The 13245-nt window shown below is 44.7% G+C and overlaps 1 protein-coding gene across 1 annotated transcript in view; it reads right to left on the bottom strand.

The window, feature by feature from the left end:
• The window catches only part of LOC119970217 (nitric oxide-associated protein 1-like), a 29082-nt gene extending 16454 nt beyond the window's left edge, over nucleotides 1-12628 (bottom strand). Inside the window, exons 1-3 of the mRNA XM_038804473.1 lie at nucleotides 11464-12628; nucleotides 8970-9134; nucleotides 1488-1705 (exon numbers count right to left, since the gene is read on the bottom strand). Coding sequence (XP_038660401.1) covers nucleotides 1488-1705; nucleotides 8970-9134; nucleotides 11464-12547 — 1467 coding nt within the window. The 5' untranslated portion in view covers nucleotides 12548-12628. The remainder of the gene's footprint in view (nucleotides 1-1487; nucleotides 1706-8969; nucleotides 9135-11463) is intronic.
• Between the last annotated feature and the right edge of the window lie 617 nt (nucleotides 12629-13245).

Here is a 13245-nt window from a genome sequence, read left to right as displayed (position 1 = left end):
CCACACTGACAAAAGTTTTTGCTCTCCAGAGATTATGCTGAAATGGATCTTGGTCCGTCTCTTCCGTTGAAAGCAAAAGATACAGCCAGCCGTGAGCTGGTCAATATACATTCCCTCAACCAACATCACCAAATCAGACAATAGTCATTTAAAAAGGATGTTGCCGTTTGCAAAACCACAGCCACATTTAGTGACACTTACTGGGAACTGCTTTGGGTGCTCGAGGACATGAACAGAGCTATACGAATGCAAATAATTTTGTTCCCAGTCCTACTGATTAAACAAAGAAAAGCACACTTCACTTAGTCGGGCATCAAGAAGACCTGTAAATACTGGAGAACATTTTTCCCGCATGACAAGCTGTCTCTTTTCCCGAATGACAAGCTGTTCTCTTTTATGCACATTTCTCCTCTTTCCCACACATTTCCCCAACTGCCTCAGACCATCGGAATTGATATTCATGAACAATAACCTCTTTCGTGTTCCCAAGTTTCTGCATTTACAGCAAACACAAGTGTGGGGTAGGCGAAGTGAAAGTCCAAGCTAAGTAAAGCAGGACACTATGTTCTTAGCAGTTGAATGTAACTGAATACTTTATCTAACCTGGACATCCTGAAGCCTTGTACAGCAGTAATTTTTTTTAACACCCCTTCTCTTGCTTCCAGATTCCTGCTGTACCTCAGTAATGCAGCTATGTTCCCACACCAGCAGAAATATCCATGCAGAGCTATCCATGTGCACTACAACTAGACTGTCACCAGTAGAACCAGTTTAAAAAATACACATGATCCAGGCGAAGAGCCCATGTTGATTTATTGCAGCAAATCTACTGGGTCGTGTGCTGCATTAATGATAAAGCATTTCTAGCCCAGAATGGTAACTAGTAAGAATGAAAGAAATCCACCACTGGTGGAAGCAAGACTATTCTGGATTCTGGCACCATAACCAACATAGTTGGCCGTTCTTTTGAGTCAAATGGTATGGACATATTTTCTGCTATTTCGAATGATGCACCAATATTTTGCTCATAGTATCATGTTATGGGTAAAGGTGACAAATGAGCTTGTACTAGCACCTAGCTATATCACAAAACTTTCTTTGCTTCTTTTACAGCACTTATTTTACAGTGGTTAGGTTACTTATTTCAAAAGCTCTACTAATGTTAGTGTAAGATAGCCCTGAACATTTAGGTGATGGGCACTCTCCTTTTCCCTCAACCAGTAGAGCAGAGGTCAGGACAACGTTATCCAAATTAAAAAAGGTGCTTGAGAGCTAACTATTTGTTATCAATATTAAAAGGCAGGGTATCCAGACATTGCTCATTTTTTCTTGTTTTGGTATTCTATGCAGACTAAGACAAATAGAAGGTTTAGCATTTTTGCATGTCAAATGCTTGGGAGCATAAATACAAAATGGTGGCTTATCAGCATTTCAATCTTCAATTCATAACATCCACTGCACTATGCCCTTAGTTCTACTTCACTTACACAATCCTGCTTTGAGATGCCGGGTGTGTCATAAAACCAGTGGGCATCTTTTAGTTCATTGTATGTGAATTCCACCACCTCTTGGGAGTTCAAGACTTTTTCTTGAGTAACGTCTTCAGATTCTGTACTCAGGGAGAGTTCATCTGGATTCCATTCGATTATCCCTTTGTTTCGCTGTCCACTCACTTGAGAATTACGAAATGTTCTGCCAACTCTACCTAAACAACAGAGAAACAATTTGATAACCAAGGAAGCAAAAATTTTGTTTGCCAGCATTTGCAGGAGTGACAAATATTGGAAACGCATCAAGTCTGGAGGGAAGAAATCAATTATATTTCAAATAAAAGTAAAAACTAAAAAGAGTGATATATGAACTTTTAAAAAATAAAATTAAAAGCAATTGGGAAATGAAATGAAATTCGCTTATTGTCACGAGTAGGCTTCAATGAAGTTACTGTGAAAAGCCCCTAGTCGCCACATTCCGGCGCCTGTCCGGGGAGGCTGGTACGGGAATCGAACTGTGCTGCTAGCCTGCTTGGTCTGCTTTAAAAGCCAGCGATTTAGCCGAGTGAGCTAAACCAGCCCCTCCTGCATAGAGAAAAATAGGAGTAATGACCTATGATCCGCTTAAAAGAAAAACACATCTTTATAAAGCCGAGTCACTAACAAATGGATAGGAACATTACAGTAATTGGAGATAGGGAAAAAAAATCTGAGTGTATCTAAGGAAAACTCTGGAGCACTGACATTCGTAGGTAATAGATACCAAAAGCCTGTAGATTGAGTCGGAGGAGAAACTACCCCAACTGCCAACCCAGAATCAAAACAGTGATTAAAAGAACAGGGCAATTAAATTACAGTAGCTAAGAACAAGCAGTGGCACAAGTGTGATATGCTTAATAAAAGGCGAAATAAATGATTCCACGATGGACCAAAGCAAGTAAAATTCGGCTTTCGAAGTGCAATTAAAAAAAAAAAATCAAAAATAATATGGAAGGTGATTAAGATCAAAATCAAATCAATTAAAGCTATTATTTATTAAAATAAATTTAGCATACTCAATTATTTTTTTCCAATTTAGTGTGGCAACCCACCTAACCTGCACATCTTTGGATTGTGGGGGTGAAACCCACGCAGACACGGGGAGAATGTGCAAACTCCACACAGGCAGTGACTCAGGGCTGGGATCAAACGCGGGTCCACAGTGCTGCAGGCAGCAGTGCTAACCAGAGCGCCACCATACCACCCAATTAAAGCTATTATAGTCTAAAGCCAACATTATATGCCTGCCAAATCAAGGTTAAGGTGAAGCTGATAAGAAATTGGAACAATAGGCCCTTCAGCCTACTCTGCTATTCAAAATAGCTAATGCGATTACGGCCGTAGTAACACTTTCTTGCCTGTCCCCATAACTCCTGGCTCCCTTGTGAATCAATCATTTATTTCAATTGCTTTGCTAACATTAAGATTCCGAATTTTGTGAGAATTAAAATTTCAATACAACACAGTTGTGTATACAGCTATTTGAACTGTTCACCAATCTGTGCAGGACTGTTTCTTCAACTGCAGTTTAGATAGACGATCGCCCAATTTTGCCAAAGATGGACTGAAACGGTACAAAAGGCGAGCATAACAAATTTAAATGTAATTCTGTTACTTGAACACATTTAACAAGAACGTTACTAGTGGAAGCAACCACTCAATGCTGTAAAGTCATTCCTTGTTCAGGCTCTCAAAATTTAATTGCACGGTGAGGTTCAACTTCATTCACATTACCGGATTTGACTTTTGTGAATTGTCACCTTGATGAGGAGGAGAGGTTTGCATGTTCCAACAATTCCTAAGTGATGCCATCTTTGCTCTTGGTGGGAGAACCCATGGCAGCAAGGTTGAAGCAATGTCCAACAAAGCGCAGTCCAAAACGTCTTCAAAGGCAGAACAGACAAAGAAAGCCATACCGGCAGTGAAGCTGGAAAGAGACTGTAGGGGTCATGGTGATTGCAGTCATTGTGGTTTGGCATGTCACCAAAATCTGATCACCGGCCCGTCAGGATCAAATGGACAACGTTGTCACCTCAAAGTCACCATTTTAAATTAAGTCACAGGCAGGCTGCTACTGGCGTCCATCTGCCACGCCCTGAGGCGATAGAGGGCTGGTGGCAGGGACAGGACAATGACCCTGGAAGTCCCTACTCTTAAATCTGCATACCGGTGACAGGTGCACGAAGGTGGCTTGATATCCATGTTGGGACAGAGATGTCTTTAGGTAGCAGCATCTGTGACTGAACAGTCCACTTCAGGATACCCTATGCTCATTCCAAATGGGGAGGGGGCTAGAAAACATGCCCTAAAAATGAGCTGTTCCACTTTCTTATGGCTGGGGAACCAGACCCAGCAGGATCCCATCTTTGTAGTTGAGTAAACTTTAAATCTTACAACTTGGAATGTTAGAACCATTCACTGATAATCTCAAGGCTGACCGTATGTAAAGATGAACTCAAATGTATCACACCGACTATCAAGATCGCAAGCTGACATCGCTGCTGGGTTACTTGCCTTCAAGGAGTGACAACTGTGGAAGCAAGCAGGGGATATACCTACTGGAAAGGCCGACAGCGACTCTCACCTCCATAGAATTGGTTTTGCCATCCAGAATAGGGTCATGGTTGCGACACTAACATTTCTCAAATGTACAAATTAAAGACCCATGACACATCATCTACAGCTCCGCCATAACCAATATGCTAATGTCATCATCGCTTATACCCCACCATTTGGCTCCGATGATGTTAAAGAAAAGTCCTATTCAGACTTTAAAGTAGTCCTCACTACCATCCCATCAGAAGAAAGGATCATCCTTCTGGGGGACTTCTGGAGTGGAGCAATAGGCCGCAGGAGAAGCACCCACCGGCTCAACCGGCTTTTAAGTTGAGAATGCCAATGTGAACACTGGAGTCTTCCCGCCAGAAAGGCCATGCACTCAACACGCACATTGATGTCACACGCGCTGTAAGCCTGTGCTTTGGGAGCAAAATCATGGGCATGAAAATGGAGATTCCTCCATTTTGTAGTTGCCAGAATGCAAGCAGCAGTACTGTGAATAGCTGAAGATGGGTCATTTTGCAATAAGGAAGAGAGGGCCAGAGACACAGAGGCCAGGATCTCTGGGGAGAACAGCTCAGGAAAGTAGGCCAAACAAAGCAATGCTGGTGTGAGCTGGAGAGTATTCCAGGGCCTCTTGTGAACTTCCCATCAAGAGAAACTGAAATTGGAAACAAAGTAGCATAAAGATGATTTCTGGAGGTATGGCGTGTTAATTGTGCTAATGCAAAACACGATAAGAACATAAGAACTAGGAGCAGGAGTAGGCCATCTGGCCCTTCGGGCCTGCTCCGCCATTCAATGAGATCATAGCTGATCTTTTGTGGACTCAGCTCCACTTCCCGGCCCGAACACCATAACTCTTAATCCCATTATTCTTCAAAAAACTATCTTTATCTTAAAAACATTTAATGAAGGAACCTCAACTGCTTCACTGGGCAAGTAATTCCATAGATTCACAAGACGTTCCTCCTCAACTCAGTCCTAAATCTACTTCCCCTTATTTTGAGGCTATGCCCTCTAGTTCTGCTTTCACCCGCCAGTGAAAACAACCTGCCCGCATCTATCCTATCTATTCCCTTCATAATTTTATATGTTTCTAAGATCCCCCCCCCTCATCCTTCTAAATTCCAACAAGTACAGTCCCAGTCTACTCAACCTCTCCTCGTAATCCAACCCCTTCAACTCTGGGATTAACCTAGTGAATCTCCTCTGCACACCCTCCAGCGCCAGTACGTCCTTTCTCAGGTAAGGAGACCAAAACTGAACACAATACTCCAGGTGTGGCCTCATTAACACCTTGTACAATTGCAGCATAACCAAATTGCAGCATAACCTCCCTCGTCTTAAACTCCATCGCTCTAGCAATGAAGGACAAAATTCCATTTGCCTTCTTAATCACCTGTTGCACCTGTAAACCAAGTTTTTGCGACTCATGCACTGGCACACCCAGGTCTCTCTGCACAGCAGCATGTTTTAATATTTTATCATTTAAATAATAATCCCGTTTGCTGTTATTCCTACCAAAATGGTAACCACACATTTGTCAACATTGTATTCCATCTGCCAGACCCTAGCCCATTCACTTAACCTATCCAAATCCCTCTGCAGACTTCCGGTATCCTCTGCATTTTTTGCTTTACCACTCATCTTAGTGTCGTCTGCAAACTTGGACACATTGCACTTGGTCCCCAACTCCAAATCATCTATGTAAATTGTGAACAATTGTGGGCCCAACAATGATCCCTGAGGGACACCACTAGCTACTGATTGCCAACCAGAGAAACACCCATTAAACCCTCTCTTTGCTTTCTATTAATTCACCAATCCTCTATCCATGCTACTACTTTACCCTTAATGCCATGCATCTTTATCTTATGCAGCAACCTTTTTTGTGGCACCTTGTTAAAGGCTTTCTGGATGCAAAGCCGGTGTGTTATATGCAGAGAAGTACTGGCAAATGAGAGTTGGATGCGAACTATATCTTACCGTGCAGCCATTTTTCAATTCTAAATGAACGGAACCTCAAATTGCAAGGGAAGGATGAAGATTGTTTTTGGCTGTGAAGAAATAGATGCTTTCCAAAAGTAGTTGAAAATTTGGAATGCGAGTACAAAGCCAAAATTATAAATGCTGTCCATACTGCTACGACACATCGAAGAAAACGGTGTCAGTAAGAGAACTGTTAATGGACTGGCAAGCTGTATTCAGTTGCATCTAACTGTGCTGGTCAACAGTTTTTGTTACTACTTTCCAGAGAAGTTTCAGATTTTGAAAGAGGTGGGTGAAAAATCCTTTTGAGTTTGAGACCCGAGTCAATTATTAACTCGCAACTGACTCCAAACTTCTGCACCTCACCTGTGACAGCACATTAAAAACACATCACAAGCCCGAGTGTGTCAGCATTCTGGAGTAGCATCTCCGACAGGAATATCTAGAGCCGAGTAAAGCAAGCTTTTTGTTGCTACTGCCCTTCACTACGACCTATATGTACGAAGTTGGAATTTCCTTCCTCACAAAGATGAAGACAGCTCAAAGGAACTGGCTGAACCTGCACCCGATATGCACATTGCCCTTTCCCGCTGAACCCGATTGGAGTGAGATCACGAGGACCAAGCAGCCTCACCTATCGCATTAAAGATAAACGAAAATGGTGGGTTGCGATGGTCAGCTAGCGCCGGTACTTAAATGGCAAAATGTGTAGTAGATTGTTCTGGCCCAATTTAAAGAAAAAAAAAAGAATGAGAACACCTAAGCCACCTCTCACATCCTCGATCACCACCACCTTTCACACCCTCGAACATCACCAATGGGTTTCACAGCCTATTACTTACTTTTAATTGTGAGCACTGTTATCACATGGGCAAATGCAATAACAAAGACCAACTGAAATTCAAGTTTGAATTTTTAAAAAACCCAATTATTTCTAACTATACAAGTTTCATATCAATGTACACACATCAAACGCTGGATATCATTCTGATTGGCTTACTCAGTTAGGTGTCCAGATTTTCTCAAATCTCCAACTATGCAGAGGCGGCACGATGCACAGTGGTTAACACTGCTGCCTCACGGCGCTGAGGGCCGGGTTCGATCCCCTCCCTGGGTCACTGTGTGTGTGTGGAATTTGCACATTCTCCCCGTGTCTGCATGGGTCTCACCCCCACAACCCAAAGATGTGTAGGGTAGGTGGATTGGCCGCGCTGAATTGCCCTTAATTGGAAAAAAGAATTGGGTACTTTAAATTTATAACAAAATCTCCAACTATAATAAGACCATAAGATATAGGAGCAGAATTAGGTAATTTGGCCCATTGAGTCCGCCATTCAATCATATCTGATATGTTCCTCATCCCCATTCTCCTGCCTTCTCCCCATAAGGCGATCCCCTTATTAATCAAGAAATCCCCATATTAATCATGAACACTAGATTTATGCTTGAGGTGCTTTACCTTCAGGGCTACGGACCAAGAACTGCAAGATGGAATTAAACAAAATTATTCTTCCTTAGAACACAAAAACCAAGAACAGGTGTAGGCAATTTAGCTTCATTCAATATGATCATAGCTGATCTCATCACGGTCTCTACACTACCGTCCTATGCCACCCATCAACCCATTACGAATTAAAACGCTGTAGACGCCCTTCTTAAATTTATTCACTGGCCCAGCACCCACTGCACTCTTGGGTAGCGAATTCCACAGATTCATGACCCTGCGGGAGAAGTAGTTTCTCATCATCCTTTTGAAATTTGCTACCCCTTATCCTGAGACTGTGACCTCTTGTTCTAGAATGCCCCACAAGGGGAAGCATCCATCCACATCTACTTTCTCCATACCTTTTATCAACTTGTATACCTCAATTTGATCCCCCCTCATTCATCTAAATGCCACAGAGTAAAGGCCTAAACTGCTCAATCTCTCATCATAAGAGAAACCATTAATCTCTGGAATAAATCTAGTGAACCTCCTCTGAACAGTCTCAAATGGCACTACATCTTTCCTCAAATAAGAGGACTAAAACTGTGCACAATACTGGTGCTGTCTACCAATGCCTTCTAGAGCTGCAACACTTCCTTGCTTTATACTCCATTTCTTTAGCTATAAATGCCAACGTTCCATTCGCTTTATTACCTATTGTACCTGCTAGATTTCTGCGATTCACACACAAGGACACCCACATCCCTCTGCACCGCAGCACCCCAAAATCTCTCCCAATTCAGATAAGTTTTCGTTCCATTTTTGCGACCAAAATGGATGACCTCACGCCTATCCACGTTAAGCTCCATCTGTCATATTTTGGCCCACTCACCTAACCTAACTATATCCAATTGTTAGGTCCTTATTTCCTCATTGCAACTTACTGTCCCACCTATTTTAGTGTCATCTGCAAATTTGGCTACAGAACCTTGTTTCTCCAAGTCATAAATATAGGTTGTAAATAGTTGGGGTCCAAGGACCGAATCCTATCGCACCCCACTAGTTGCATCTTGTCATCCAGAAACAAAAACATTTATTTGCACTCTGTTTTCTGTCAGCCAGTCATCTATGCAAACTAATTAATTACCCCCAACCCCGTGTGATCCAACCTTGTGCATTAATAATGAGCTGGCAAGTGGTGCAAATGAAGCAAAGCGTCAGATGGAATAAATTATCTAATAGTTTCTGTGTTTTCGTCTATTCTCTCATTTACATTTGGGACTATATTGAACAAAATTCAACACTAAATCAGTCAGAGTGTTTCAATTTGGAGATCCATTCAGTTTCCCCGCCCCCAATCATTGGTTGGTGAGTTAACCATTGACTGCAAATATTTGTTTGCAGCTAAACCGCTGTTGCCCTTTTGATAGATTTGATCAATCTGCTAGTAATAAAATGCTCACCAATCAAGTAGCCTTGTTTCTTCAGTCGGTGAAGATGTGTCAACTCTTCTTCGCTGAGGTCAGCTTCAGTTTGTGACTTATCTGTCTTCAGTCTTTCTAATCTTCGAAACATTCTGTACGGCGTGGGATTTATAATTGGAAACTTGAGGAGGTTTAATGTAGTTCCTTTGAAACAATAAAAAAATTACACAATCTAAAAATGCATTTGGCCAACAAAAGAATTTGCACTTACACAATGACATTAACTAGAACACAGTCACACATGCACATCGGTGAATGCGCTAGTCAGCGCATACAATCTAGCTTTCATTTCTAGACCATTACATTTTGAAGACTTTACAGAATAAGACAGATTGTTGGGTTACTGGTATAGGGTGGATACGTTGGCTTCAGTAGGGTGATCATTGCTCGGCACAACATCGAGGGCCGAAGGGCCTGTTCTGTGCTGTACTGTTCTATGTTCTAATTCACCGATTCTGTCCAATTTTTTATGAAAACCCAATTATGGTGACTTACTGTAATCTATAACTACCCAACTTGAGGATCAGTGAGCCAGCATGGATTTGTAAAGTATAGGTCATGCCTAATGAACCTGACTGAAGTTTTTGAAGTGAAGTGATGACTAAATCATGGACAAGATAAAGTGTATGGTTGTTATTTATATGGACTTTTCCAGAAGGCATCTGACAAAGCCCTTCATAAGAGGCTGTGCACTAAAGTTGAAGTTTATGGAATGAATGGAAACTCTGACCTGGTTAGGACACTGGCAGGAGATGATACGGATAATGAACAGGTACTCAAATTGGAAGGATGTGACCAGTGGTGACCAATAGCAACGTGTTGGTGCCTCAATATTTACTTTATTTATTATCAACTTAAATGAAGGAATAACAAGCAATAGCAAAGAAAGGCTACATTGTAAGCAGTGTAAATATTGACCAGATTAAATGAATGAGCAAAGCTGTGGCAAATGGCTTTCAATGTACGCAAGTGAGGATATCCAATTTGAACCTAAAAGGGCACTTTCTAAATGATACAAAACTAGAAATAGTGGTGGTCCAAAGAGATTTAGAGTTCCATTTAAATAGATTACTGAAATGTCCTGGACAAGTACAAAAAAAAATCAAAAATACTAACAGCTGAACACCAACGGTTAAATTACAGAGATGATACAAACTAGGGTTCTAATTTAGCAGATTAAGGTCTTTCAGGAGTGAAGCTGCGAAGGGTGGCAGAAGTGGGCCGGCACAGTGGTTAACATTCCTGCATTACAGCGCCAGGGATCCAGGTTCAATTCCGGGCTTGGATGATTGTGTGTGTTGTGTTTGCACGTTTTCCCAATGTCTGCGTGGGTTTCCTCCGACAGTCCAGAAAATGTGTAGGTTAGATGGACTGGCTATGCTAAATTGCCCCTTAAGTGTCCAAGAATGTGCGGGATAAGTGAGGTTACAGGGTTGCAGGAATGGTGTGGGAGCTTGGTTAGGGTGCTCTTTCAGAGCCGAATGGTCTCCTTCTGCACTGTAGGGGTTCTATAAGTCTATAACTCTTCCACAAATGGTAGTTAATGCTAGATCATTGTTAATTTCAAATCTGAGATTGATAAATGTTTGTTAACCAAAAGTTAAGGGGAAAATGGCAAAATGTTGAAGTTTTTGTGCAATTTTATGTACGATTCAAAAATGTGCCAGCCAGTTGATGGAATCCCAATGTTTGTGTGACAGTGAGGATCAATACATGTAGCTGACTGAACTAGCTTGCACACCATGCAATGGGAAATATTTGCTTTGCTTGGATTATTATTGTTCAGAAATGTGACTGTTCAAAATTGAAGAACAGTTGCTTGGCGAATGGAACAGCTAAATCATTGACATGTGCAGATTGATAAGATTGTCAAGGAGACAACCCTATTCAATTTGAATATCGAGACAAAGTCAAAGTATTTCTGAAATGCAGTCCTAGTTATGCAGTGAAAGGCAGTTGTTCAGTTGTGCACAAATTCCCAGAGTGATGGGATAATGAATTGATAATCTGTGCTAGGTTTTCATGGAGTTATAAATATTGACCAGGACACAGAAGAGAACTTCCCTGCACGTCTTCCAAATTGTGTCGCTGGATCTTTTACACACACACACACGAGACAGCAGACAGTTTCAAGTTTAATATTTCATCTGAAAGTTGCCCACTTGCTAGACTGGATTATATATTAAACTCTCTGAAGTGGGAGCCCACCAATGCTCAACTTCTAGAGATGATGTGGAGATGCCGATGTTGGACTGGGGTGGGCACAGTCAGAGGTCTTACAATACCAGGTGAGTTTGAGTCACCTGAAGGAGCTGCACACCAAAGCTAATGATTCCAAACAAACCTGTTGGACTTTAACCTGGTGTTGTAAGACTTCTTACTGTAACTTATAGAGACGGAAGGGCTCCTGTAGCGAAGCACCCCCAGAGCCCTGAAAGTACCTAACATTCACACTGAAATCCGCTGAACTCACCAGGCCAGCGGGAAATTGTAGCTCTCTGAATGACATCGGAGGCTTTGGATTTACAGTAATCGGACTGCAGGAGGGTGTTGAAGAGGGTGGACTTCCCCACGTTGGTGTGGCCGACCACGTACACGTCCCCTTTGTACCGCCGGGAGCTCTGGAGATGGGAGATAAGCTTCTCGATGCCGTAGCCGGTCTTCGCGCTGATCAAGTGCACGATTTCCCGGCCCTGGTCCTCGGGGGAAATACCGGCCTGGCCGCAGTGCTGCAGCACCCGGTGCCGCAGCCGCTTCAGGTATTGGTGGCAGTCTGCGGGGATCAAGTCGGTCTTGTTGGCCAGCACGAGGACGGGGTTCCGCTCACCCACCAGCCTCCGGAGGTCGGGGATGAGGCTGCCGCTCAGATCCAGCAGGTCCATCATGTAGAGCACCAGGGCCCGCTCCTGGGCAATGCGACCTAACAGGCGCCGGTACTCGCCCTCCGGCACCCTCACCTCCAGCGCCTTTTGGTAGTGGACGAGCAGGTAACAGCGCTGACACACGGAGCGCTGCAAGGTCCCGGCCTGCAGCAGCTGCTTGTACTTCTCGCTCGGTAAGTAACCAGCTAGAGAGGGGTCCACACAGTGCAGCAGGGCACCACAGCCCGAGCACGGGCAGCTGCTGGCCGGCTCCAGGGGGTCGGCCGTGCCGTACACCCGCCGCTCCTGGCGCGGGGCCGCCCGCCGTTTCTTCCGGGACGGCAGCTCGGGCGCTGTGAAGCCCAGATCGATCACTTGAGGCTCCGCTTTTGGGGCCAGCGGGAGCGCCTCCAAGGCCGAGAGCTGGCGGCGTAGAGCCCAGTGCGAGGCCGAGGCCTTGGGGCCGGCTGCGTCCTTCCTCAGCACCGTCTTGTTGCCCAGTGACAGCTCCGCAGCCGCCTTCTCCTCCTCGGCTACGCCTCCGTATTCCACGAACACCATCTCCTCCGGCCTCTCGGGCTCCACCGCCGCGTAGGGCCAGCCCGCCGGCCGCCTTCCAGGCGCCAGGCCGGAACATGGTCGCCGGCTGGCGCACAGGGCACGGCGGAGAAAACATCGGGCAGTCGCATGCGCCATTGCCGCCCGGGAGGGACAACAAGATGGCCTCTGACCTTCCTCCCATCGGCCCACGCAACGCGACCCCGTGACTGACTTGTTTTCCTATTGGTCGACTGGCTGACAGCTCTGATTGGAGCAAAGTGATTGTACTCGAGCTCGTCTCTGTCCAACTGCCGGATTTGAAAAGTGTGAGAGCTGCCAGTCATCCCAGAGCTCCCGGTCATTCCAGTGCTTCCAGTCATCCCAGAGCTCCCAGTCAGTCATCTCAGTGCTCCCAGTCATCCCAGAGATCCCGGTCATTCCAGTACTCCCAGTCATCCCAGCGCTCCTAGCCAGTCATCCCAGTGCTCCCAGTCATCCCAGAGCTCCCGGTCATTCCAGTACTCCCAGAGCTCCCAGTCAGTCATCCCAGTGCTCCCAGTCATCCCAGAGATCCCGGTCATTCCAGTACTCCCAGTCATCCCAGCGCTCCTAGCCAGTCATCCCAGTGCTCCCAGTCATCCCAGAGCTCCCGGTCATTCCAGTACTCCCAGAGCTCCCAGTCAGTCATCCCAGTGCTCCCAGTCATCCCAGAGATCCCGGTCATTCCAGTACTCCCAGTCATCCCAGCGCTCCTAGCCAGTCATCCCAGTGCTCCCAGTCATCCCAGAGCTCCCGGTCATTCCAGTACTCCCAGCGCTCCCAGTCAGTCATTCCAGAGCTCCCGGTTATTCCAG

This window comes from Scyliorhinus canicula, chromosome 8 (assembly GCF_902713615.1).
Source record: "Scyliorhinus canicula chromosome 8, sScyCan1.1, whole genome shotgun sequence".
NCBI lineage: Eukaryota > Metazoa > Chordata > Chondrichthyes > Carcharhiniformes > Scyliorhinidae > Scyliorhinus > Scyliorhinus canicula.
The sequence above is the reverse complement of the archived record's forward strand: the minus strand, read 5'-3'. Positions and strand labels throughout refer to the sequence as shown.